The sequence below is a fragment of the Choloepus didactylus genome, chromosome 8, assembly GCF_015220235.1.
Source record: "Choloepus didactylus isolate mChoDid1 chromosome 8, mChoDid1.pri, whole genome shotgun sequence".
Lineage (NCBI taxonomy): Eukaryota > Metazoa > Chordata > Mammalia > Pilosa > Megalonychidae > Choloepus > Choloepus didactylus.
This window is the reverse complement of record NC_051314.1, coordinates 75,185,964-75,212,272: the sequence shown is the minus strand read 5'-3', so window position 1 is coordinate 75,212,272 and position 26,309 is coordinate 75,185,964. Positions and strand designations below refer to the sequence as shown.

The 26,309-nt window shown below is 43.8% G+C and overlaps 1 protein-coding gene and 1 pseudogene across 2 annotated transcripts; one reads left to right on the top strand and one right to left on the bottom strand.

Moving 5' to 3' along the window:
* Positions 1–7,872: 7,872 nt before the first annotated feature.
* On the bottom strand, positions 7,873–14,016 carry LOC119542687 (annotated as a pseudogene).
* Positions 14,017–14,343: 327 nt separating this feature from the next.
* GPR182 (G protein-coupled receptor 182) lies at positions 14,344–26,200 on the top strand. Of its 2 annotated transcripts, none has more exons than XM_037848162.1 (2): positions 14,344–14,507; positions 22,364–26,200. In XM_037848162.1, exon 2 carries the CDS (start codon positions 22,380–22,382, stop codon positions 23,595–23,597), a length of 1,218 nt encoding a protein of 405 aa, XP_037704090.1. In that variant the 5' UTR covers positions 14,344–14,507; positions 22,364–22,379; the 3' UTR covers positions 23,598–26,200. The 2 variants fall into 2 exon arrangements, with proteins under 2 accessions (XP_037704090.1, XP_037704089.1); XM_037848161.1 differs by lacking the exon at positions 14,344–14,507 and adding an exon at positions 21,733–21,826 and having other exon boundaries at positions 22,364–26,199.
* The last annotated feature ends 109 nt before the right edge of the window (positions 26,201–26,309 follow it).

Below are 26,309 nucleotides of genomic sequence, written 5' to 3'. Positions count from 1 at the left end.
TTATGGAGGACAGGAGGCTGAGCAGGTGTGGGCTGGGCTGCTCACACCCATCCCCAAAGTGCAGATTCCTCAGGGTGGCAGAAGGGCCCACACACCTTAAAGCCTTCAGTGGCTGCTGATGGCACCAGGACACCATTGTGTGCAGTTGGGTCTCCGTTACTCTGCAGCTAAACTTGGTTCTGTCCTCCTACTATCTCAAAACTCCTGAGAAATATCCCTGAAAAAGTCTGAGGAAACAATTGAAAGGGGTGAGCTATGTGCCCCAGTCCCTCCATCCACCTGATTTCCCTCTCCCTGGCACATCCCACTTCACACAGCACCCCAAATCTCCTCACCATGCACCCCAGTCCTGGCTTCACTGGGTGTTATACGGCCTTGAGTAGACCCAATAGACCAAGGTGTCCACCAGGTAGGACGGCATGTTGCTCAAGGTAAGTTAGAGGAGATTGGTGCATGCTCCAGGCAGCCCTTCACAAAGCACAGAGTCGGCTTCCACTTCTCTTCCATGATTTTCATCAACTTAGGTATGACCTAAGTTGGGATGATAAGAACCCAAATTTATTTCCACAGCTCACCATTCCTGGCCTGAGCTCTAAAATTTTCAGGTCCCCAAGACATACCCCCACAGATCCTGATCCATCTTGTCCAGGGGGATTCCCAGAAACATTATACCTCCCATCCCTGCTCAGTAACAATTGTGGCCCACAGTCCTCCAAAGGAAGGACCCATCTCAGGAATATCTGGAGGCTGCATAGCTTGAAATGCTCATTCAACATTAAAAACCTAGGTATAAAACCACAGTGAGAAACCACTTCCCACCCACCAAATGGCTATCATTTTAAAAAGCAGAAAATCACAAGTGTTGGCCACGATGTAGAGAAATGGTAATGCTCATGCACTGTTGGTGAGAGTGTAAAATGGTGCAGCTGCTGTGGAAAACAGTTTGGCAGTTCCTCAGAAAGTTAACATACAATTGTCATCTGTCCCGGCAATCTCACTTTGTAACCGAGTAGTTAGGATTTAAGGACTGATTATGATTACTGAATCATTATATAGATATTCCTTTTTACTTTCTGGTGTATTAGGGTAGAGAGAGGGAAATACCTGAAACCTGAACTGTAATCCAGCTGCCTTGATCTCTGATAATGATTGCATAGCCTTTATCTTGTGCCCTTGTGATTGTGAAAACCTTGTGACTAACCTTCCCTTGTACACATTTATCTGGTTTTTTGACTTTAAAGTCTTTTGATCACTAAAGACAGCCCCTAATGTTTATTAATGAAGGGTCTTGGGTCAGCCCAGAACTAACCCACCCCAAGTCCAAAGTTATCTAGATAACTGAAGCTGGATGTAACCAAAATGGGCCCATCTGACATGCGCAGTAGCTTAGACTTTAACCTACAAGTCACCTACATCTCATTATAATACTAAAAATCACACCCATCCTCATATTAAGGCTGCCATTTTCTTACATATGCTCTGTGACTAAGCATGTAATCAATCTACACATGCTCAATAATTAAATCACTTCTAATTACATCATCTGGGGCCATTATACACATTATCCTAAAACCTGCCCATCTTTTGATACTATAAAACTACCAGAATTATTGCAGTTTGGAGAGACAGATTTTGGATCCATTGGCCATCTGTTCTCCTGCTTCGTGCCTAGCAATAAAACTCTTTCTCTCTTTGAAACCCAGTATCTCAGGAATTAATCACTTGAGTACATTGGGCAAAAGAATCCACCTCCTTTGTCCAGTAACAACTTCTAGGTATATACTCAAAAGAATTGAGAGCAGAGACTCAAACAAATAATTGAACACCATTGTTACACCCGAAGTGTTCATAGTATTACCGGACCAAGGCAGTGGATTCTAGTCTTCAAAATGTGTCTCTCAGCTGCAGCATTTCTCCAAAATGTCACTCACAGCTGCACTGAGTTCCTTCTGTTTGTCAGCTCATTTATATGGCTCCAATGATTTAATTCAGACCTACCCTGAATGGGTGGGGTAATGCCTCCGTGGAAATTATCCAGTCAAAGTCATCACCCACAGTTGGGTGGGTCATATCTCCATGGAAACATCCAATCAAAAGGTCACACCCTAATCAAAAAGATTAATCAATCTGCCCCCACAAGAATGCATCAAAGATAATGGCATTTGGGGGGCCATAATACATCCAAACCAGCACAGAAGGGCGCAAGATAAAGGTTATACAATCATTATCAGAGATCAAGGCAGTTAGATTACGGTTCAGGTTTCAGGTATTTCCCTCTGCCTACTCTAATATACCAGGAAGTAAAAAGGAATATCTATATAATGATTCAGGAATCATAATCAGTCCTTAAATCCTAATTTTTTGGTTACAATAAGTGGCATTATTCACAACAGCCAAAAAAATGGAAGCAACCCAAGTGTACTTCAACTGATGAATGGATAAACAAAATGTGGCACATACACACAATGGAATATTATTCAGCCATAAAATGGAATGAAGTGGGTTTTTTTAAGGTTATTGAGATATATTCACATACCATGCAATATACAATCCACAGTGTACAATCAATTGTTCACAGCACCATTAGATAGTTGCACATTCACCACAATCAATTTTTAAACATTTTCATTATTACAAAAAAAAAATAAGAAGAAGAATAAAAATAAAAGTAAAAAAGAACACCCAAAATATCCCTTACCCCCTACACACATTAAGTAATTTCCTGAAGGACACACCCCTAAGTTACTATGTCAATAAAACAAAAGCTTCTAAATCATTGAGACACAGTAACTCCAAAAGTCATTAAGTGGGTTTTTTAAAAAAATGGAATCCAACAACCTGCTGTTTCTAAGAGACCTGAAAATAAAGAAATATTAAGGAGACCAAAAATAAAGAATTGTAAGGTTAGCTATATCTGTGAAATAAGAAAAATAATGGTCCCTATCAAGGTATTAGAGAAAGTTTTTTGAACCTAAACAAGAGAGATAAACAAGGTTACTATAACCCAGGAAGAACTGCTTATTACACAAAAATGTTAACATTCTTTGCTTTTGACATAGCAATTCCACTCTTGGAAATGTACTGTGGGGGTTTTCTATTACAAAACTCATACATGTTCATTGTATAAAATTTAGAGCACAACCAAAAAGTTAAAAAACATTTTCTATAAGTCTACCACACTACTTAAAGTAACCATTTGAAGATTACTATGTATATCTTCAGCCTTTTTTTCAATCAATATACATTATTTTTGCTTTACCCTAGCTAGATGAGAACATACTAGTTGTATTGCGATGTGTTTTTCCCCATTAAAAATGTTTATAAACACACACACACAAATAGATATTTTGGCTGACTAGACAAAGTAAAAGGAAAAATTAGGAAAGTGAAATAGAATACAGATCAGTAGAAAATATTCTAGTGTAAGCACACTGAGAAATAAATGCTGTAATTGAAAGTACAGAAAAAGACTTCAGACACATGTGGGCCATGGAAAAATGTCTCCCTTATGTATACGTGGTGTTCCAGAGGGAGGGAACCAAAAATTCATACAGAATCAATTTCTGAAAATAATACTGTCTGAGAATTTTCCAAACTGTGAAAACATTAGGAGTCACTTACTCAAGGAGTTCCAAACACCTCAAGAAAGCATGCCTAGGCACATCATAGTAGAACTACCCTGAACCAAAGGCATAGCGAAAATTTATAAAGCAGCCAGACTGGGGGTGGGGGTGAGGGGATATGTTCAAAACAGCAACAATAAGGCTGACAGCTGACTTCTCAGGAGAGATTAGATAAGTCAAACGGCAACTGAATGATTCTTAAAGAGATCAAAGAAAACAGTATCCACCTATACTAAACCAAAAAGTCAGTTAAAAATGAAAGCAAAATAAAGTCCTTTCAAATAATGAGAAATTGAGACTTTCATGAGGAAAGGTGAACTAAAAGAAAAAAATACTCTCTCACGTGTTCTTCAAACAGAGGCTAAATGATCCAAGAGAGATCAGCATCATGCAAGAAGGTGTGAAGAGCACCAGGAGGTATAAATCTAAATGAATATTGACTTTTCAAAATAAGAATAGTTTTTCTGAGTTTAAGATAAATGAAGACTTAAAATGCACAACAGCAATACCACTTAAGGAGGGAGAAAAGTAAACTAACTGGAAACACTATAAGGTTTTTATATCCAGAAAGTAGTAAAAGAACTAATTTAAGGTAGAATATAATACGTGATGCATGTGTGTTGAAATCTCTTATGCTGAGCCATAATATAACTATAAGAAATTTTAAAAGAATTATAGTTAACAACAATATAGAGGGAGAAATGGAACGATAAAAAATATAATCCCAGAGAACAGAACAAATGAAGAGAAAAGAACCAAAGAGACTGGGCAAATAGAACACAAAATTTTAAACAAGAACATATTAATTTAACAAAAACATACCATTAATGATATTAAATGTGAATGAATTAATATTTCAAATGAAAGAGATCTATAAAATGTATTTTTAAAAAAAACAACTACATACTGATTTTAAGAAATAGACCTTAAATATATGAACAAGGCTTTAAACATTTTCAGAAACATAGAAAACATAGAAAAACATATTCCAGGCAAACTCTCAGCAATGTAAAAGTAATGTTGCTATAATAATTTTAAACAAAGTAGACCTAAGGGAAGAGGTATTACTAGAGGAAAAGAGGGAGATTTTATAAGGATAAAAGAGTCAATTTAACAGAAATAGATAATATTCATAGATATTTATGAGCTAAACACATAGCCAGATAGCATAAATTCAAAATATATCCATCAAAAGACAGAACCAAATGGAGAAATACACAAATCCACAATCAAGTTGAACCTTTTAAAATGTTTCTCTCAGTAACAGATAGAACACACAAACAAAAAATCAGCAGTGATAGAGAAGACCTAAATAACATGCTTTAAAAATTTTGGCCTAATTGACATTTAAAGAACACTAACACCTAACAAGAGCAAAAGACATATTCTTTTCAACTGAATATGTAATATCTGGAGAAACTTATCCTATGATTGTCCATAATGCTATTCTCAAAAAAATTCATAAGGAAGTATTCAATAAAACAGTGTAATTAAGCTAAAATCCAGTAACAGAAAAGTAACTAGAAAATCCACCCAAATATTTGAAAATGGAGGAATAGACTTCTAAATAATCTATGGGTCGAAAATATAGCATATAGAAATAAGAAAATATTTCAAAGTGGATGATAATAAAGCTACTACATTTCAAAAAAGGGGGATACAACTAAAGCCATGCTTAGAGGGATATGTATAGTCTTAAACAACAATCTAAGTTTTCACCCAAGCACAGATGCAAAAAATTCTGAACAAAACATTACTGAATCAAAATTAGTGATTTGTAAAAGATTAAGATATCATCACCATGTAATATTTATTTTCAAAAAGTAGGGTTGGTATGACCTTTCAAAAATGCAGTCAGTGGAAATCATCAACTGTACAGAATAAGAGACTAAAACAATATAATTATCTCAATAGAGAAAAAGATTTTGAAAAGATATAAAATATGTTCATGATCTAGAAAACAAAAAAAAAACCCATCAGGTTAAGAATACAAGGCAACCTTTTCAACTTTATATGTTATCCACAAAAAAAATTTACAACATAAATCCTAAGGGTAAAATATTAACTTACAGATAAGATTAAGATATCTGCTATCTAGGTTGTCAGGGGGAAAAACGTGGGCAGAGATTGGGCAATCAACAATATAGGAGTGCAGAATGTTCAATAACATTGTAAAGGTTCATAGATTGTAAGCTCTTACAGCAGTCACATTTATTCTGAGTTTTAAATGTTATTTAAGAAATGTTTATTTGGTACAAAAATTGTATTCTCTGCAGCACACTATCTAACTTAACCTGTATGGTCAGTTTATTCAAACAACATAATTACATGGAATCTAGAATAGGGAATGAGATCTTGTTATTCTGCACAGGTTAATGTAATACCTTGATACATCCCAGAGTATTTGGGGCCAAAAATAAAAAGTATTCGCAAAGTCCTTTTGAGGTACTGGGGGAAAATGTGGAAATACTAAACTTCCTTACCTGGGGAATCCCTGATATTCACATATGCGTTGGGTACTCCCAGTTTGATGAGTCAAGCCCTTGATCATGGGGCTTGTCCATATGAAACTTATTCCTGCAAAGGAGAAGCCAAGCCTACTTATAATTATACCTAAGGGTCCCCCCCAGAGAACCTCTTTTGTTGCTTGATGTGCCCTCTTTCTCAGACAACTCTGCAAATAAACTCATTACCTCGCCCCCTACATGGGACTTGACTCCCAGAGGTATAAGTCTCCCTGGCAATGTGGGACATGACTCCCAGGGATGAGCCTGGCCCTGGCATCATGGGATTGAGAATGCCTTCTTGACCAAAAGGGGGAAAGAAATGACAGCAAGTAAAGTTTCAGTGGCTAGGAGATGTCAAATGGAGTTGAGAGGCCATTCTGGAAGTTATTCTTATGCACTATATAGATATTCCTATTAGTTTCTACTGTACTAGAATAGCTAAAAGGAAATATGTAAATCTGTTGAACTGTACTCCAGTAGACTTGATTCTTGATGACGATTGTATAACTATATAGCTTTTATTGTGTGACCCTGTGATTGTGAAAACCTTGTGACTGACACTCCCTTTACCCAGTGTATGGGCAGATGAGTAATAAAATAAAGACAAAAATATATATAAATAATTGGGGGGGATAAAGTGTATGGGATGTTTTTGGTGTTCTTTTTTTAGTTTTTTCTTTATTTTGGAGTAATGAAAATGTTCTAAAATTGATTGTGGCAATGAATGCACAACTATATGATGATACTGTAAACTGCTGATTGTATACTTTGGATGGATTATATGGTATGTTAATATATCTCAATAAAACGTCATTTAAAAAAAAGATATCTGCTATCACTATTTCTATTCAAATTTCTACTACCTTTCCTAGCCTGTGCAATAACAGAAAAAATATAAAAACAATTGGAATCTGTCATATTAGCAAATAATCCTGAAATAAACCTTTGTGCCCCAAAACTCACACACTTGTCTGCTATTTATGATCCTTAGTTATTCAAAGATCATTGTAAATATTCATACCTTTTAAGAGCAAAGTTCTGGCTTGGAGCTAAGATGGCGGCATAGAGAGGAGTGGAAGACTGTTAGTCTCACCCTGGAACAATTCATAAATAACCAAAAAACTAGTAAATAACCTGGAATAACTGCGGGAAGACAAACGTGACTGTCCACTCATCATCCACCAACCTGAATTGGGAGGAATGCCCGAGATCATAGCATAAAATCTGTAAGTAAAAACTGCAGACCTGCACTGAGAGCCGAGAGTTGAGAGCCCCTCCCTCACGGAAGCCTCACGGTGTTAGAGAGCAGCACTCTCTCAGCCCAGCTCCAACTGGGGTTTTAATGTTAACTGCTCAACACAGACAGTGAATCCTCACAAGCAGACAGAGGCTTTTGGTGACAACTGACCTTGGGAGAGTCAGGGGACATATCTGTCTCAGGACGGGGAGCCCAGAGGATCGGGTGCTATCTCTGGCTGATGGGTGAATTTGGGAGCTTTCTGTGGAGAAAACCTCAGCCATTTTCAGCTCTCTGAGCTTTGCAGTAAAGAAAGCCTCAGCCATTTTAAAATCAAAACACTTTGATCAGCAGAGTCAGAGAAACAAAGAACTTATTGATATGCAGCTGACATCTCTGGAGGGGGCACAGCTTCCCAAGAGGAAAGGGAGGGGCCCAGCTCTACTGCCTGCCTTTCTGGAACCAGACCCCAAAGCCTGGGGGAGGAGAGCCACAGGCCACACCCTCATACACAAGCTGGTGACAGACTGACAGGTGCACCTGCAGGGCAGAAAAGCACAGGTGTGTCAGTCCTCTAAGAAAAACTATCAGGGAAACCGGATACTGAATATTTCCTCCTTCCATGACCTGAGCCTGTTCTCGTCTGAGAAAACCTGATTGGGGTGGCCTAGGAGGTCAGATGCCTAGACAACAGAAAACTACAACCTACACTAAGAAAAATGAAGTTAGGCCCAGTCAAAGGAACAAATGTACACTTCAACTGAGATACAGGAATTTAAACAACTAATGCTAAATCAATTCAAAAAGTTCAGGGAAGATTTCACAAAAGAGATAGAGGCTGTAAAGAAAACACTGGGCATACATAAGGCAGAAATCGATAGTTCAAAAAAACAACTAGTAGAATCTATGGAAATGAAAGGCACAACACAAGAGATGAAAGACACAATGGAAACATACAACAGCAGATCTCAAGAGGCAGAAGAAAACACGCAGGAACTGGAGAACAAAACACCTGAAAGCCTACACACAAAGGAGCAGATGGAGAAAAGAATGAAAAAATATGAGCAACATCTCTGGGAACTTAAGGATGAAACAAAGTACAAGAATTTACATATCATTGGTGTCCCAGAAGGAGAAGAGAAGGGGAAAGGGGCAGAAGCAATAATAGAGGAAATAATCAATGAAAATTTCCCATCTCTTATGAAAGACATAAAATTACAGATCCAAGAAGTGCAGTGTACTCCAAACAGAATAGATCTGAATAGGCCTACGCCAAGACACTTAATAATGAGATTATCAAATGTCAAAGACAAAGAGAGAATCCTGAAAGCAGCAAGAAAAAAGCAATCCATCACATACAAAGGAAGCTTAATAAGACTATGTGTGGATCTCTCAGCAGAAACTATGGAGGCAAGAGGGAAGTGATGTGATATATTTAAGATAATGAAAGAGAAAAACTGCCAACCAAGAATCCTATATCCAGCAAAGCTGTCCTTCAAATATGAGGGAGAGCTCAAAATATTTTCTGACAAACAGACAATGAGAGACTTTGTGAACAAGACACCCGCCCTGTAGGAAATACTAAAGGGAGCACTACAGGGTGATAGGAGAAGACAGGAGTGCGTGGTTTGGAACACAATTTTGGGAGATGCTAGCACAGCAATGTTAAGTACACTGAACAAAGATAACTATGAATATGGTTGAGAAAGGAAGGTTGGGAGCATGTGAGACACCAGAAGAAAGGAGGGAAGACTGGGACTCTGTAACTTGGTGAAATCTAGAGTGTTCACAATTGTGATAAAATGTACAAATATGTTCTTTTACGAGGGAGAACAAGCAAATGTCAAACTTGCAAGGTGTTAAAAATGGGGAGGCATTGGGGGAGGGATGCAATCAACATAAACTAGAGACTATAACTAACAGAGTCATTGTATTATGCTTCCTTTAGTGTAACAAAGGCAATATACCAAGGTAAATGCAGATAAGAGGGGGGGATAGGAAAGGCATGTTAGAAACTTGACATTGGTGGTGTTGTCTGACTCTTTACTCTACTTTGATTTAAAGTTATTTTTCCTGTTGCTGCTTCCTAGCTGTCTTTTTTTTTTCCTCTTTCTTTTGCCTCTCTACCTTCTTTGACTCTCCCTACTGCCTTATGGAAGAAATGTAGATGCCCTTATATGGATAGTGGTGAAGGTGGTGAACACATAAATATGTGACCATACAGAGAACCATCGACTGTTCACTTAGGATGGAATGTATGGTGTGTGAACAAAACCATCTTAAAAAAAAAAAAATGGGTTGATGACGAAACCTCGAGGGCAATATACTGAGTGAAATAAGCCAGACACATAAGGACAAATATTGCAGGGTCTCACTGACAGGAACTAATTATAATATGTAAACTCACAGACATGTAATATAAGGTACCAAGATATAGGACGAGGCTTAAGAATGGGGAGTGGTTGCTTAGTGTGAGCAGAATGTTCAACTAGGATGAACTTAAATGTTTAGAAATGAACAGAGGTGTCGGTAGCAAGATGTGAGAACAACTAACAGTGCCGAATGGTGCGTGAATGAGGTGGAAAGGGGAAGCTCAGAGTCATAAATGTCACCAGAAGGAAAGTTGGAGGTCAAAAGATGGGAATGTATAAAACTGAATCCTATGTCAGACACCCAGGGGAATGAATCTCCCTGGCAACGTGGAATATGACTCCCGGGGAGGAATGTAGACCTGGCATCGTGGGACGGAGAACATCTTCTTGACCAAAAGGGGGATGTGAAAGGAAATGAAATAAGCTTCAGTGGCAGAGAGATTCCAAAAGGAGCCGAGAGGTCACTCTGGTGGGCACTCTTACGCACAATTTAGACAACACTTTTTAGGTTCTAAAGAATTGGGGTAGCTGGTGGTGGATACCTGAAACTATCAAACTACAACCCAGAACCCATGAATCTCCAAGACAATTATATAAAAATGTAGCTTATGAGGGGTGACAATGGGATTGGGAAAGCCATAAGGACCACACTCCACTTTGTCTAGTTTATGGATGGATGAGTAGAAAAATAGGGGAAAGAAACAAACAAACAGACAAAGGTACCCAGTGTTCTTTTTTACTTCAATTGCTCTTTTTCACTTTAATTATTATTCTTGTTATTTTTGTGTGTGTGCTAATGAAGGTGTCAGGGATTGATTTAAGTGATGAATGTACAACTATGTAATGGTACTGTGAACAATCGAATGTACGATTTGTTTTGTATGACTGCATGGTATGTGAATATATCTCAATAAAATGAAGATAAAAAAAAAAACTGAATCCTATGGTGGGCAATGTCCATGATTAACTGTACAAATATTAGAAATCTCTTCCATGAACCAGAACAAATGTATGACAATACAATTAGAAGTTAATAATAGAGGGGCATATAAGGAAGAAATATATACCTATTGCAAACTATATACTACAGTTAGTAGTATTTCAATGTTCTTTCATAAACAGTAACAAATGTACTATACCAATACTACGAGTCAACAATTGAGGGGGCTTGGTTAGGTATATGGGAGGATTCGAGTTCCTTTTTTTTTTTTTTTTTTTTTTCTTTTTTCATCTTTCACTTTATCTCTTATCTGGAGTAATGAAAGGGTTCTAAAAATTGAACAAAAATTAAGTGTGGTGATGGATGCACAGCTGTATGAGGGTACCAGGGGCAACTGATTATATACTCTGCATCTTTGGATAATCGTATGGTATCTGAAAAATCCCAATAAAAATTAAAAAGGAAAAAAAAAAAGGGCAAAGTTCTGCACCTGATGCCCATGAAGATGCTACTCAAATAATGGTATAGACATCAGGTCTGAATGCTGCAACCCGGCAGGCTTGACAAATTTGGGTGAAGGGATAATGGAAGTGTGTAAACTCTCTGTCTTCAGTTGTCTTTTATTGTGTACAGGTACCATCTCTCCTAGGAGGAAGTCAGCTCCTACGTACTTGTGTCTTACTCATCTCTATGATCCGCACCCTCCCCTCCACTCTCAGCATTTATTTCTCAGTTAGATAAATGGCCTTTGGAATCCAGAAAGGGAGAGAGTGAGCAAAAGGGGAGAGAACCAAGGGCTTTGAAGCAGGGACTCTAATACTATGATTAAATGAACCCCTAGAAATGGCTCCCCAGAAGAACAGAAGCAGGAGAACCACGGATGGGCCAGCCCAATACCTAAGGGGTCTGAGAAAGCCTCCACACCATACTTGGAGATGCAGTAGCCCCACCAAAAAGGGACAGCCGGCGATGATGCTGGAGATGTTGACCACGCGGCCCCTCACCTTCCTCACTAGGGGCAGCAGGCTCAGCGTCACCTCGATCACCTCCAACAGGTTCAGGTCCAGTATTTTCACAAAGCCCGTTTGGTCAGCCACTCATTGGATTCCCTGGGCACAGAGATGCCAGTGATATTCACCAGGCCTCAGAGCCCTATGGACAGGGAAAATATTAGAGAGAGACACTGCGGGCTTGTTCAAATTCACATTCCAATGAGTTCCTCTTTATTGAGCCACGTGCTGTTAGGGGGCATGAAGGTTGATGAAATAAAGATGTGGTGGCTGAGGTCTTGAGGTCTTGAGGTTGGCATCTACTTGGAGCTGCTAGAGGGCAGGGAAGGTCCCTCCTTGTCTTTCCAGTCCCAGGGCCTAGCACCCAGATTTTGAGTAAATAAGGTAAACTCAAGAAATATATGTTAAGGGAATAAGAGAGCGAGAAGAAGGAGGAAGAGGACCAGGAGCAAGACAGGGAGGCGACGATAGAGCCAGAGAAGAAAGGAAAAGAAGAGGAAGAGAAAGGAAGAAAACCAGAAGAATGGAAAAGAAAAGAAAAGCCAGTAATTACTGGCCTGCTGTGGTTGGGAAAAGACAGACTTAAAATCATAGGGCCTGGGGAAACTTGGGGAGGAGGCCTGCATTCAACAGCAGGAGATGGGCCCATCAAACGACTTGCATCAATTCAGAAACAACATCATTTTACTTCATTCTCCATGATGGAGAATTTGGGGGTGGATCCTCAGAGAGGCTTTGGGGTAAAGGTGAGGTGGCCTCAACCCACACCCTAGGGTCCAGATCTCACCCTCTGGCCACATAGAGGGTCACCCCTCCACCACGCTCCTAGATGGTTACTCTCACCCCATCCTCCTTAGTTCCCAGCCCACCCAGCTTTCAGAAAGCCTCCCTGGAAGACACGCAGAAAAAATAATTACAACCCCATCAACTTGAACTAGTCAGAGTTCCAAACTATAGACCTCAGGACAGAAAGAGCAGAGCTTGGGCCGAGCTAGGGAGGGACGAGAGAGCCTTGAGTCTGGGAGTATTAAGGGAGAATAAGGCCCTGAGAAACGAGTCCCTCTCCTGCCCAGAAACTTTTCCTGGCCACAGTTTTTGTCCCAGTTATTTTACTTTACTTCAGAAAAATTCCTGAGAGTGTGACACAACCTCCATACAAGATGATTATTAAGATATTATGTATGCAAGGAAACAACTTCAACACATGCCAATAAGAGTTTGATGCAATGAATACACAGATATCATTAGGTTGGAATATAGAAGACACCGGATATTATGTTCTGGAAAAATTTTTGATGATAAAACTGTTGAAAATGTGTTGTTAACTAAATACTAGGATGTGAAACTATATATACCTATATATATATATGCCATAATGCAAAACACCAAATCTCAGCAGTACTTATTTCTGGGTGGGAGGACTATGGTCTAATTGAGTTTTTATATTTATACCTTTGTATTTTACATCATGCGCGTGTTTTACTTTTATATTCAGGAAAGGGAGCAAGTGTGCTATTCTTTTTTTCCCCCTGAGAAGAGACTGGCAGAGATGTGCAGTAGAAAGAACAGGGCCCCTCACTAATTACTTCCCCGGAAGCAAGTTCCTCAGCACTCCATGCCTCAGTGGCTTCATCTGCAACACTCCCTGGTGCCAGCTCTCAAGGCCGACAGCGCCACCCCTCCTCCACAACGTCCGCCCCGAACTTATTCGGAGTTCATCTAAACTTGAGGTTCATGTCAAGCACTCCAGAACTTTGAACTTTAAAGGGAGGGGAAGAGATAAAAATGAATTCTGGAAGGGCAAATTCCCATCAGTGCAAACACTCAGCAGAACTACAGAGCTCAGAGGTCAGGGGGTTGGGGAGAGAAGAGGATCAAGCTGGAATTATGTGGAAGGCTCAGAGGGATTTTGAGGGGTGCTGGTAACCTAAAATTTCTACTCTCTCTAGGGTAAGAAGGCCAGGAGAATCAAGCCCTGGAAAATCACAGCATCTTACAAATCTTCCCAGGCAGCACAAGAGAAGGCTCCCCTTCACAGACAGAGAGTAAACAGGTACCAGTGGCACCTCTGTCCCCGACACGCTCCTTCACCCACTGGGTGGCTGCAGCGATGCTCTCTGTCTTGGTGACGTCCAGGATCACCGTCTCCACCCTGTCTGACGTCCGGTCCCTCAGCTGCTCGGCCCTGTTCTCCGTGAGACACGTGGCCAGCACCCTCAGGCCTCGGCGGCCCAGCTGCCTGGCCAGCAGGTTGCCTAAGCTGAGTCACAGCCCGTGATGAAGACGTACTTGTCTCGGACATGACTCACCACCATGGGTTCCCTCATCTTGCTTTACACACAAAATTTTGCTTCTTAGAAAACAAGTTATTGTCAGTCTCTCTAGGCTTAGAGGGAAAAGGTGAAGAGTGTAAAGGAATAGATCCCCTCCTGACAGTCTTCTATGGGGCGGGAAGCAGTAGGGGGTGGCCAACAGGGGGTCTGCCCACGGAGGGAAAGAAGAGGGAGAAGACAGGAAATGGTGGCACACCCAGTAATGACCCTTTTCAGAGTTGCCGGGGTGGGGAGTGTAGAATGAAATGACTTATGCAGAGCAGGTCCTCCTATAAAAGCCCCTTCCCCAGTCCTGTCAGGTCGTGTTGCCCTCTGCCCCTCCTGTTCCGAGGCCCTCCCCTGACCAGCCCCACATCCAGAACGCCGCCCCTGAGATACTTGGAAAGCAGAAATCATCTTCCCAGCTTTATTTTCTATGTGTTGCCACCAAGACTCTGTTCAACAAGGATCACGCAGGACAGGAGGGCTCTAAACCCTGACAACTGGTAAGGTTCAGATGGAGAGGATGGGGGATCTTCCTGCTGAGGAGGCTAAAGGAAGAACTAGAGACTGGGCCCTACGGAAACTGTCGATGGAGGGGCTTTCAGGACGAGGGTGGGGATGATTACCACGTTTCACCACAGTGGGGTGGTGTGAAGAGGAGTGTGGGGCGGGGACAGGAGAAGCCAAGGTTTCACAGCCCCAGGCGACTCCCCCATCCGCATTTACCAAGGTTTATCCTTTAATAAGAGAAGAGGGGACACTGGGAGAGGGGACGGGAGTGCCCGAGAGGAGTCACGCGCCCTCTGGTGGTCATTGCGCGCCACTGCAGTCTCGGCTCGGGCGTCCTCCTAGGATCTGCCGCCAGGGGGAGCCTCAGCCCATCCTCACAGTAGCCAAATTCTCCAGTATCAGGGCGCCCTCTGATAGCCCCCATATGGGTCCTACAGAGCAATTCTGAAGGCCGGGAAGGGAAGGATGAAGGGTTAATTGCACAAACCTGTCCCTAGCCCCGCAGGGTTTCTAGCACCCTGCTAAGCCCAGAGCAGAAACCCCCAGGACTAAAAAGGGCACACCCCTTCTTTGCAGGAGTTGAAGAACTGGGTGGCAAAGGAAGGGCTAGAGGTGGACAGACGCTGACCCTCTGCTCCTCGGAAAGGATCAGAACAGCAAAAAGAAGGAGTGAGGACCACTTCCTCGTGGAAGGCCAGGGCACTCTGATGAGATTGGGCTCTGGCCGGAGCCCAGATCTGACTGGACCAGGCTCCTTCTGTGAGGAACGAGGGCTGGAATGCTGAGGGGCTGGGAAGCTGGGGGTTGGGGCTGGGGGGCTAGGAGGACTGAGGGGCTGAAGAGCTGAGGGGCTGGGGGCTGAGGGGCTGGGGGACTGAGCGGGGCTAGGGAGACACTGGGCTTCTCTGTGAGTGTTCTCCTGCCCTCTCGGCAAGGCAGTCCCCTGGAGAGGCAGCCTCAGGCGGAGCCCAGCAGCAAGTGGTTTGTGTCCTCCATCGGGAGGTGCTAGAAGAAACCAAAGCCCTGACCAGTCCACAGTTCTCTGACACTCTAGAGAGGACTCCTGGAGGTGGGCCCAAACCTCTTTCCCCCAGAGACTACAAAATGGGTCAACAATCCTTGCTTTCTTTTTCTTTCTTTTTTAATTAGAGAAGTTGTGGATTTACAGAACAATGATGCATAAAATACAGGATTCCCATTCACCGCCCCACCACCATCACACTGCATTGGTGTGGAGCACTTGTTACAACTGATGAGAGCACATTTTTATAATTGTATTATTGAAGTTCACGGTTTAACTTAGGGTTCAGTGTTTGGGTAGTATAGTTCCATGGATTTTTTATTTTCATTCTGTTACCATATATACAATCTAACATTTCCCCCTTTTAATCATATTCAGATGTTTATTTCAATGCTGTTAATTGCATTCACAGTGTTATGCTATCATCATCACCATCTATTACCAAATATTTCCTTTATTCCAAATAGGAACCCTGTACATTTTAAGTCATAACCTTCCATTCCCTATCCCCACCCTGTCCCATAGTAACCTATATTCTAGATTCTGACTCTGTGAGTTTGCTTATTCTAATTGTTTCAAATCAATGAGATCATACCATATTTGTGTCCTTTTGTGTCTGGCTTATAACAGTCATTGTCTTTTATGGGAAGAAAAATAATAGAAATCCAGAAGCTCCACTTTGTGCCTTGAGTGGGCTAAACACTAGAACACGGTTGGACTCGGAGCCCCTTGAGGACAGGGACTGGGTCTTATCATTTCTGAATTTCCAATACCCCTCAGTGATGAAAGAATGAGGTAGATGGTAGATGGCACTGCAATATCTGACTTCACTTTCCACTTTCACCAAGTTTCTTACATTGTCCAACAATACGAGGTTCCCTGGAGTCTCCATTTCCCCATGTTTATAACGAAGGAGAATCAAGATGACTTCCTAGAGGCCTCCCAATGCCATCTTTCAGAAAGTCTAGGAATCCATTTGTCTTCATCAAAATGGTGAAACCTCAGAAAATCAGCACTGCAGAACTCAAGGGGGATTTCTGTCCAGCACACATTAGGTGCTCAATGTAAATTAGCAAAAACTAAATAAATCTGGAACCAGCTGCGAATTATCCCCACATCTACCGAGAAGCCCAGGGAAGTGATGGAGATCAGGAGATGGGGGAGTCTCCGGATGGACAGAAGCCAAGGGAGGGGTGGAAAACTGAAGGAAGAGCTGAGGTCTGCTAGGAGGTTGCTGGGTGGGGTTGGTTTCCCTGGGGGAAATGGTATCTGGGGCCCTTCCAGCCTCTTATCAGCCTTTCCAAGCTTCCTCTTCCTTAGACTACTGTAGCAACTCCCAGCCTCTTGGGAAATCATAGAGAGGAAACAGTTGTCCTTCATCTTGTGGAAGGATGGGTGAGGAGGATGGGGGGATGGGAAGGACAAAGACAATTCACCTTCCCCTTCTCACACCCCTCCTGGAATCATCACACCTGTCCCAGAATTCCCAGGGCTGAAACACCTTCATAGAAGTGGATGCCCTACATGCTTCTGTATCCTAGCCCTGTCCTTTGGAAGTTCTTCTAGGGCATTTTTTTAAGAAAACAGTTTTATTCACACACAATACAATCCATCCAAAGCGTACAATCAATGGTATAAACACAGAGTTGTGCATTCATCCCCACGATCAATTTGAGAACATTTTCATTGCTCCAAAAAGAAAAAAACCCATACCCCTTATCTCCCCCCATTATTGACCCTAGCATTGGTACAGTACCTTTATTATAAGTGACAAAAGAATATTAGAATATTACTGTCAACTATAGTTCATAGTTTGCACTAGCTGTATTTTTCCCATATACCACCCTATTATTAACACCTTGTAATAGTGATGTACATGTGTTCTACTGCATGGAAAGACATTCTTATGTTTGTACTATTAACCACAGTCATCGTCCACTACTGGGTTCACTGTGTTATACAGTCCCATGCTTTATCCTCTAGCTTTCCTCCTAGTGATATACATGACCCTAAACTTTCCCTTTCAAACCAGGTACAAGCACACTCATAATTCAGCACTGTTAATTACACTCACAGTAATGTGCTACCATCACCCCTATCCATTTTCAAAACTTTACAATCAACCTTATTAAAATTTCTGCACAAATTAAGCATCAGCTCCCCATTCTCTCCCCTCATTCTATCTCCTGGCAACCTACACTCTAGATTTTAACTCTATGAGTTTGCTACTTTAAGTAGTTCATGTTAGTTCATATTAGCAAGACTATACAATATTTATCCTTTTGTGTCTGGCTTATTTCATTCAACATTATGTTCTCAAGGTTCATCCATGTTGTCACATGCAGCAGGACTTCATTCCTTCTTAAAGCTGTGTAATAGCCCATCATTTATGTTTACCACATTTTGTTTATCCATTCATAGGTTGATGGATATTGGGTTGTTTCCATCTTTTGGCAGTTGTGAATAATGCCCCATTATGAACATGTGTGCGAATGTCTGTTCACATTCCTGCTTTCAGTTTTTCTGAATATATATCTAGTAGCAGGATTGCTGGGTCATATGGCAATTCTATACTTAGCTTTCTGAGGAACTGCCAAACTGTCTTCCACAATGGTTGCATGCACAATTTTACATTCCCACCAGCTACAAATAAGTGTTCCTATTTCTCCACATCCTCTGCAACACGTGTGGTTTTCTGTTTTTTTAATGGTGGCCATTCTAATAGGTATGAAATGATATCTTGTGGTTTTGATTTGCATTTCCCTAATAGCTAGTGATATTGAGCATCTTTTTCATGTACTGTTTAGCCATTTGTCTATCCTCCTTGGAAAAGTATCTATTCAAGCCTTTGCCCATTTTTTAATTGGGTTGTTTGTCTTTTTATTGTTGAGTTGTAGAATTCTTTATATTTTCTGGATATTAAACCCTTATCAGATATGTGGTTTTCAAATATTTTCTCCCACTGAGTAGGCTGCCTTTTCACTTTCTTGACAAAGACTTTTGAAGCACAAAGATATTTCATTTTGAGGAGGTCCCATTTATCTATTTTTTCTTTTGTTGCTTGGGCTTTGGGTGTAAAGTCTAAGAAACCACCATAGGGCAGTCATTTTTAAACTTTTCAATGTCATAGACCCTTTTGGGAATCTAAGGAAGGCTCTAAGCCCCCATAAAAATGTGCTTAACACAACAGACAAAATTTTGCATATGCTTTCAGGGAGTTCATAGACAGTTCAATCCATTAGATGTAAGGAATCCAGGTTAAGAATCCTTATAATATGGGTTTATCAAACTACTAGCAGTGTAACTCGTGCAAGTTATTTAACCTCTCTGTGCCTCAGCTTTCTCAACTCTGATAGGAGAATTAAATGAGAAAATACGTGTAAAACATCTTACAACCATGTCTGTGAAATGGTGAGTATTCAATAAATGGTAGCTGTTACTATTATTGCATCTCTTCTGTGTGATTTATAGTGGCATTTTGGAATGTGCTTACCCTTCTTTGTAAGAAACACAACCTCAGACAACTATATAAAAGAGGGAGCTGGTATTGATGCAGTTCAAAAAAAAACTGGCTACTGATGGTGGGAATAGAGAGAGGTATCTCAAGACCAATTCCACAACAGCCGATCAGCAGATCTCTTTTTCCTTGTCCCCACAAGTGGGAAAAAGGCACACTTATGCCAAGTATTTTACATCTATTCTCATGTAGGCCACACAATAACCCTGTGAGGGAGGCAGCATTATCCTCACTTCACATATAAAGAAACTGAGGCTCAGAAAGGTTAAGTGACTTGCCCAAAGTCACACAGCTACTGAACAGAGGATCAAGGTGTTAAAGCTAGTTCTGATCCCAAATCTGGCATTATCTCCAGTATGTCCCAATGAAGGTTAGTGAGAAGGGAAGAGCAGAGCACAGAGAGCCAAGGTCAGGGGAACTGGGCCTCATCCTCCTTTAGGAGTTGGGGGAGGATGGGGAGACCCTTATCTGGTGCCACTAAGCAGACAAGTCTGTCTCTCCGGCTTGGGGAAGCCTTAGCAGGATGGTAGAGTGACCCCCACAGCCGGACCTGGCTTCGGCACTCAGTGACCTCCTGGAAGCTCAGGCTGGGGGTGGGTGTGCAGTCACTGCAGAACTCCTCCGACTCTCCACCCCCCACCTGCCCTCACCACATTAAGGCGGGTTCTTGGCCACGCTGCCAGGTGAGTAGGGGAATCCCTGGGGCAACCTGCCTCACCCCTTCCCCCAGAGTCCAGGCACAAGCCCTTTGCCCCCTCCTGACTTGCAGAAGCTGCCTGCCTTTATCTAGGCCTCTCAATACCCCCTCCCTGGTACCTTCCTTCCTTTCTGATTGTTGACCACAATGTCTTGTCTATATTTTTTGAAAAAAAAAGGGGGGGGTGGGGGAAGAAAAAGTAAATTTCCATGAATTGTTTCAATGCTGTGGCTCCTGCTGCTTGGAGCAATGCTGTTTGCCCCTCCTCCTGCCTAGGTTGGCAAGGAGCCTGGCCTGCTGCACCTCCCTCTTTCCCTTCCTCTTAATCTCTCTCTTTCCAGCTGCCCATACCACGAATCCCTCATCCACCACCCCCTCAAAAAAAAAAAAAAAAACCCATAGGAAAACTGCAGAGTTATCACTTAACTCCTTCCTGAGGAAGCAACTTTCTCTCTGAGTCTTTGCCAGAAGGAACCACCATCACTTCCACTTGCTGCAAATATGCATCAGGAGATGTGAGCAGGTGGAGCTGGAGGGGAAGGGGGAAGGCTCCACGCAGGAGGAAAGAGGGCCCGGCGGGGGTTGGTGGGGGGAGATTCTGAGACCCAGGAGACATGAGCCGCTAAAATGCAGCCGCAAGAGGAATGAATGGCCAAAGGTCAGAAAGTATGATCCATGTGGAGAAAGCAGAGCCCACAAGTAGGGTCTTCCTTGGATCCTTCCACGGACACGGGTCAAAGGCATAGAGAGGGCAGCGAAAATTCTCAGAACGCTCCTTATTGGGGGGGGGGGATACTCATAGGATAGAAACTGAGATCCCAAAGAGAGTAGAACTGTCTGAAAAAAAAACAACAAAGTAAACCACATCCCACATCATCGTGGCAAATCATGACAGATTTCTTGAGCTAAGAGTGATCTGATATGTGAGGGGAAGTTTTAAGGAAACTGAAAAATTAAAAATATCTGTTCCAGACAACACGCACTGGACCCCACATCCCACAAAATATGGGCCCAGCTCCAGGCAGCGCTGACAAAAGTGTGGCTTGTGTGAAACAGGCAGCCTCTCTGGGCCGCAGAGGCGATACAGCAGCCCGTCCTACCTCCCCAGATGGGTGTCCCAAGAGCAAATGAGATTAACCGAGGCAACATGCTCTGGGATGCACGAAGCTCTGCTGACACAAGAAGTTCACCAGTGACACAAGTTGATGGACTCAAAATTCGGGAGCAACCCCCCAAGCCCCCTGGTGATACTCTCCTGGCTTGGTGCCACACTTTTTAAGAAATATAGAGCTGGGGGTGGGGGAGTGGGGTGCTGTTCTCCTTCTGGTCCGCAAGCCTCCCTGAAGCTGACGCAGCCAACTTCCCCACCCCATATTCAGCCTTTTCTCCCTCCCCAGATTCTAACCACAAATCCCAGAACGATCCCCTTGAAAAGGGCTGAGCAGAACGGAGGGTGGTGGGGGGCAGGACCCAGCAGCAGAAGGTTCAGTCATTAAAAGTGTGACAGATATTTAGATTTATTTCAGACCCCTGCCCAGTTCAGTTCTGCTTTGGTAGGGATCAAGACAGACACAGGACCATGGGAGCCCAAGCAGAGGCAGAGAGAGGAAAATTCGTGCATCTCGGTTAAGCATTTATCACATGCTGTGCCCTGTGTTAAGCATTTCAGCTTGAGGGCTCACTTAATTCTTACAACCCCTATTAGCAGATCCTACCGTGGTCCCCATTTTGCAGAAGAAAGAAGGGAGGTTTAAAGAGGTAAATTCACATAGCTGATGAATGAGGAGTCTGGATTTTAATGCTTGCAGCCTGACTCCTCCCCACCACTGGCACAGAGGGTCTTTTTGCTGTGACTTCCCCTCTAACTGGATTGGGGAAAGGCAGGAAAAAACACGGTCCTGTCCCACAGAGCCTCAGCCAGTGATAGCTACTTCCCGCCTGAGAGGGGCGGCCCTGAAGCCAGTAGCAAAGCCAGCCCCTCAGCCAGAGCCCCTCCAGCGTCCATGCAACTCCCCAACAGCTCAGACCCGCCGGCCCTCCAGGACCCCAGGCCGAGGTTCTCCCAACCAGAATTCACGTGAGTGTCACCCTCTCCCAGGGAAGAAGGTACCAGGGCTTTGGGACAACCTGCCTTCCTACATGATCTACAGGTTTTCCAGGGGATGAATTAGAGGGGTGTGTGTGTGTGTGTGTGTGTGTGTGTGCACATGTACATGCTCACACCCATATCCCAAATGGCAAGACGGAGCAAGAGAGCCCCTAAGGAAGACTATGTGAAAGGGCCAAAGCCAGAAGGAAGTGGAGGATGGAGACCACCTGGGGCTGGAGGTGGGTGGGACTGGCTGGAGCTGGGAAGAAATCCTTTTGGGCACAAATGGTCTGGGTCTCTTCCAGCACTGAAGACCCCTAATAAAGCCATCTCTGCTCTTGAGTCAAAGCTGGAAAGCAAGTTGTAAATTACTGAGTCACAGTTTGAATGCTCAAGTTTCTTCTTTCCTCTTCAGGCCTAGAATCTTTCCCCCCAAAACCCCAGTCCTTGCGTCCTTCCACCTTGGGGGCACAAGACTGCTTTTGAGGTCTGCTTTCTCTTCCACCCCTCCCTTCTTTCCAACAGGTGTTTGCTGGTCCTGATGTCAGTCAAATCTAGCTCAGGGCCCAGCCCCTCGGAGAATTCCACCACAGTCACTGCCAGTGACTTTGGAGAGATCCACAACTGGACAGAACTGATGTACTTCTTCAACCACACTTTGTCCGAGTGCCACGTGGAGCTCAGCGAGAGCACCAAGCGAGTGGTCCTCTTTGTCCTCTACCTGGCCATATTTGTGATCGGTCTGGTGGAGAACCTCCTGGTGATATACGTCAACTGGCGTTGCCCAGGCCGGGCAGGGCTGCTGAACCTCTACGTCCTCAACATGGCCATAGCAGACCTGGGCATTGTCCTGTCTCTGCCCGTGTGGATGCTGGAGGTCACGCTGGACTACATCTGGCTCTGGGGCACCTTCTCCTGCCGCTTCACTCACTACTTGTACTTCGTCAACATGTACAGCAGCATCTTCTTCCTGGTGTGCCTCAGCGTCGACCGCTACATTACCCTCACTGGCGCCTCTCCCACCTGGCAGCGCCACCAGCACCGAGCGCGGCGGGCCGTGTGTGCAGCCGTCTGGGTCCTCTCGGCCATCATCCCACTGCCCGAGGTGGTCCACATCCAGCTGGTGGACAGCCTTGAGCCCATGTGCCTCTTCATGGCACCCTTCGAAACGTACAGCACGTGGGCCCTGGCGGTGACCCTGTCCACCACCGTCCTGGGCTTCCTGCTCCCCTTACCTCTCATTGTGGTCTTCAACATACTGACAGCCTGCAGGCTCCGGCAGGCAGGCCAGCCCGAGGGCCGGCGCCACTGCCTGCTGGTGTGTGCCTACATAGCCGTCTTTGTCCTCTGCTGGCTGCCCTACCACGTGACCCTGCTGCTGCTCACGCTGCACGGAACCCACGTCACTCTCCACTGCTACCTGACCCACCTGCTCTACTTCTTCTACGACATCATCGACTGCTTCTCCATGCTACACTGTGTCGCCAACCCCATCCTTTATAACTTTCTCAGCCCGAGCTTCCGGAACCGGCTCCTGAGCGCTGTGGTTCATTACCTTCCCAAGGACCAGGCCAGAGCCAGGAGACATGAATCCTCCTCCTCCTCCTCCACCCAGCATTCCATCGTCATCACCAAGGAGGGCACTCAGCCCAGTGCAGCCGGCTCCCACCCCCACCCAAGCCTGAACTTTCAGGCACCCTCTTCACCTCCAAATACCTCACCCATCTCCACGCCTCTGTCTCTTAGCCAGCTGGGGTAGATTCCAGTTGTCCTCAGTGAAATGAAAAGGCTGGAGGTGTAGATGAGAGATTTTTTGGGGGGAGAGGGGAGGTCTGAGCACCCATGGTCAGTTTTAAGTGTGTCTTAAAATACCGGGGCAGGAAGGGAGAGAGAATGGCTCCTCGGTGTTGTGCTATTTGTCTTGGTCCGTGTGTCTAAGAGAGGCAGGCAGTTAAAAAAAAAAAAAAGGGGTGGGTGGGTGAAATAAATAATAGACAGCCATGACTCTGGATCTCTGAAAAATCTGCACTTCCAACTGGGTTGGGAAGGCAACGAAGGCTAAAGGGATGTTCAGCAAAGGAAACCAGACGCGCTCATTTCATAAATCACCCTGGCCGGAAAGAGGGAGCTCTGCCGGAATCTCACAAACTTTCCTTTTGCGTTGGTGTGCTTGTTGACTTCCCAGCACACTATGCAGGTTGTGGGGACAAGGGGGCAGAGGCCAAGGAACCAGGAGGCCCCCGCAGGACATTCCTTAGCTGTGCATCCTCAGTGCTGTGACAAACGGCAGGGGGTGGGGACAGCAGGGGCGGGTGAACCCGAGGTCGGAGGCAGGCGCCCTGCAGCTGGGTTGGCAGGATGATCTTCCCACCCCCAGCCAGCCAGGAAACGCGGCTCCATTTCCTTGCCGATACCCACCCCTTGTCCATTCTGCTCCACCTCCCCTGGAAGCACTCGGTCAACGCTTCTCACACCTGACCTCCTCCCAGCTCTGAATCTAGGACATGCCAGATTTCTAGGGAGACAGCCTGACAGAAATCCCCCATCTCTCCCTTTCCCTTCAGATCGTAGGAGAACATCAAGGGACATCCATATCGGATGTCGCAGCAGGCAGCGACAGCCTCTGTCCCTGCACAGGAAAGGGGAGGCCAAAAGTGGGAACTCAACAACTCTGCTGCAAGGCAGCATTCTGGCGTTCTTCTAAGTCACTTCTCACCCTTATTCTTGTTTCTCTCTGGCCAAGTCTTTGCAGAATTTTACTGTCTAGCAACTCACCTCTACTGACACTTGTCCTATAGAGAGGCAAAGAAACCCTCTTGTTAACAAGTAGGTCTTCTGGGAAAAGGCTCATTGATCATTTTGGGAAAATATGACAGTGACTATGACAAACTCTGATTTAAACAAAAAAGCCAAAGAACAGGTCCTAGTTTCTGCCTTCCAGTTCCAAGTCCTTAGCCTCTTAATCCTGCTGTGGAATGAAGGCATGGTGGATGTAATCACTGATATCTTCTTTTCCGCCTCCTCTGTCCTGCTCAAGTGCTCTGAAATATTTAATTTGGAGTAACTACTCCCTTACCCGGAGAGCTGTCTTCTCTGTTCTCAGACACCTGAAACTGTGTTCACCAGATGCATTAACCATGTGCTTCAATGTGTATGTACCCAGGTTTGCCAGGAGCATGGAGGAAAATCTGTATCTGCAATTGCCCTGCTTATGGGGCGCAAACCTGGAAGGGTCTTAAACTATCCTCAGTGGTGCAGAGCTGAAGGTTTTTTGAACCAGGAGAGTCTAGGGTTGCAGTAAAGGCTTAACCTAACAGTGCAAAAACGATGCATTGAAAAGACTTCTCCCTTGTTCCCAGGTAAAAACCAAGCCAAGATCAGATGCCTGTATCACAGCCTGCTCTGACTTGGGCTCCAGAAGTTTTCCAAAGGAAACCGAACTTTGCATTTCTATCACTTCTCAGAGGCCACTTCCCCAAGATCTTGCTCTTTTTCCCACAGATTCCAATTTGGCAGCCACTTACCCACCTGGCAGCATGCCTACTTCCTCAGGGCCTTTCCTTCCACGGGAGCGGGGAGAGCAGGGCCTGGCTGTGCAGCTCAGCACTACTGAGCACAGATGGGACCCAGTGCCGGCCGAGTGCTGACACCAGACAGGCTGCGCCAGTCCCTAGTTTCTCGAGGCCCCCACCTCCTTCTCTCTGTGAATACATCTGTATCAACCTCATGAAATTATGCCAAACCTTTGCCTCCTCCATTCGATTCTTCCTTTTTCCTTACTCTCCATCTGCCCCTCCCCGCTCAAAGTCACACCCAGTCACAGAGAATTAGATAGTATTGGCAAGACAATTTGTGGCCAACTCTCAGGACTGTCGAGTCCAACTGCCCACTGCCTTCTCCAGGCTGAAAGAAGATGCCCTCAGGGATGTTTCCTCTGAAAAAGGCTAGATCATTGACTTAATTTTCCACTAAAAACAGGTTAATGAATTCATCCAGGGAAATTCCAGCTACAGGAAAGGAAAATGTGCTATCTGAAAGAATTCTGGCATCTGCTGCTACAAAAAGGGTGATGAGCCCAGATATTCAGAACTCAAGGTATGAGTGTGTTCACAGCCAATAGGAAAACAACTTGTCTTTCAAATTTCCTTTTTTTATTCTAAATAAAAACCACAGTTTGTGCCGAACAATGGAATATAAAAGAATCAGATGTACAATGATTTTAGACATCTACTATTTGGGGAAAAAAAGTTTACAAAATATACAAAACTTTACAGCAATAGATAGTAAACACTTAAATATTAGGAGGTCAGTACTTATTAATTTAATGGAAGGAGTCAGACGTCAAAAAACCTTGTCTGCTTCATAAAAGACCCTTTAGCTATTAGAGGTTGGGGGAGGGGTAGACCGGACAGGAGAGGGGTGTTAGAGAAACATCAAAATGAAAACAATTTCATTTTCATTCTGATGTTAC

What these genes read in the sequence shown, in the direction of transcription:
- GPR182 (XM_037848161.1), top strand. Translation starts at nt 21,753, where the DNA reads ATGCAACTCCCCAACAGCTCAGACCCGCCGGCCCTCCAGGACCCCAGG. An exon ending in TTCTCCCAACCAGAATTCAC is followed by an intron (nt 21,827 to 22,363) that starts GTGAGTGTCACC and finishes TCTTTCCAACAG; the next exon opens with GTGTTTGCTGGTCCTGATGT.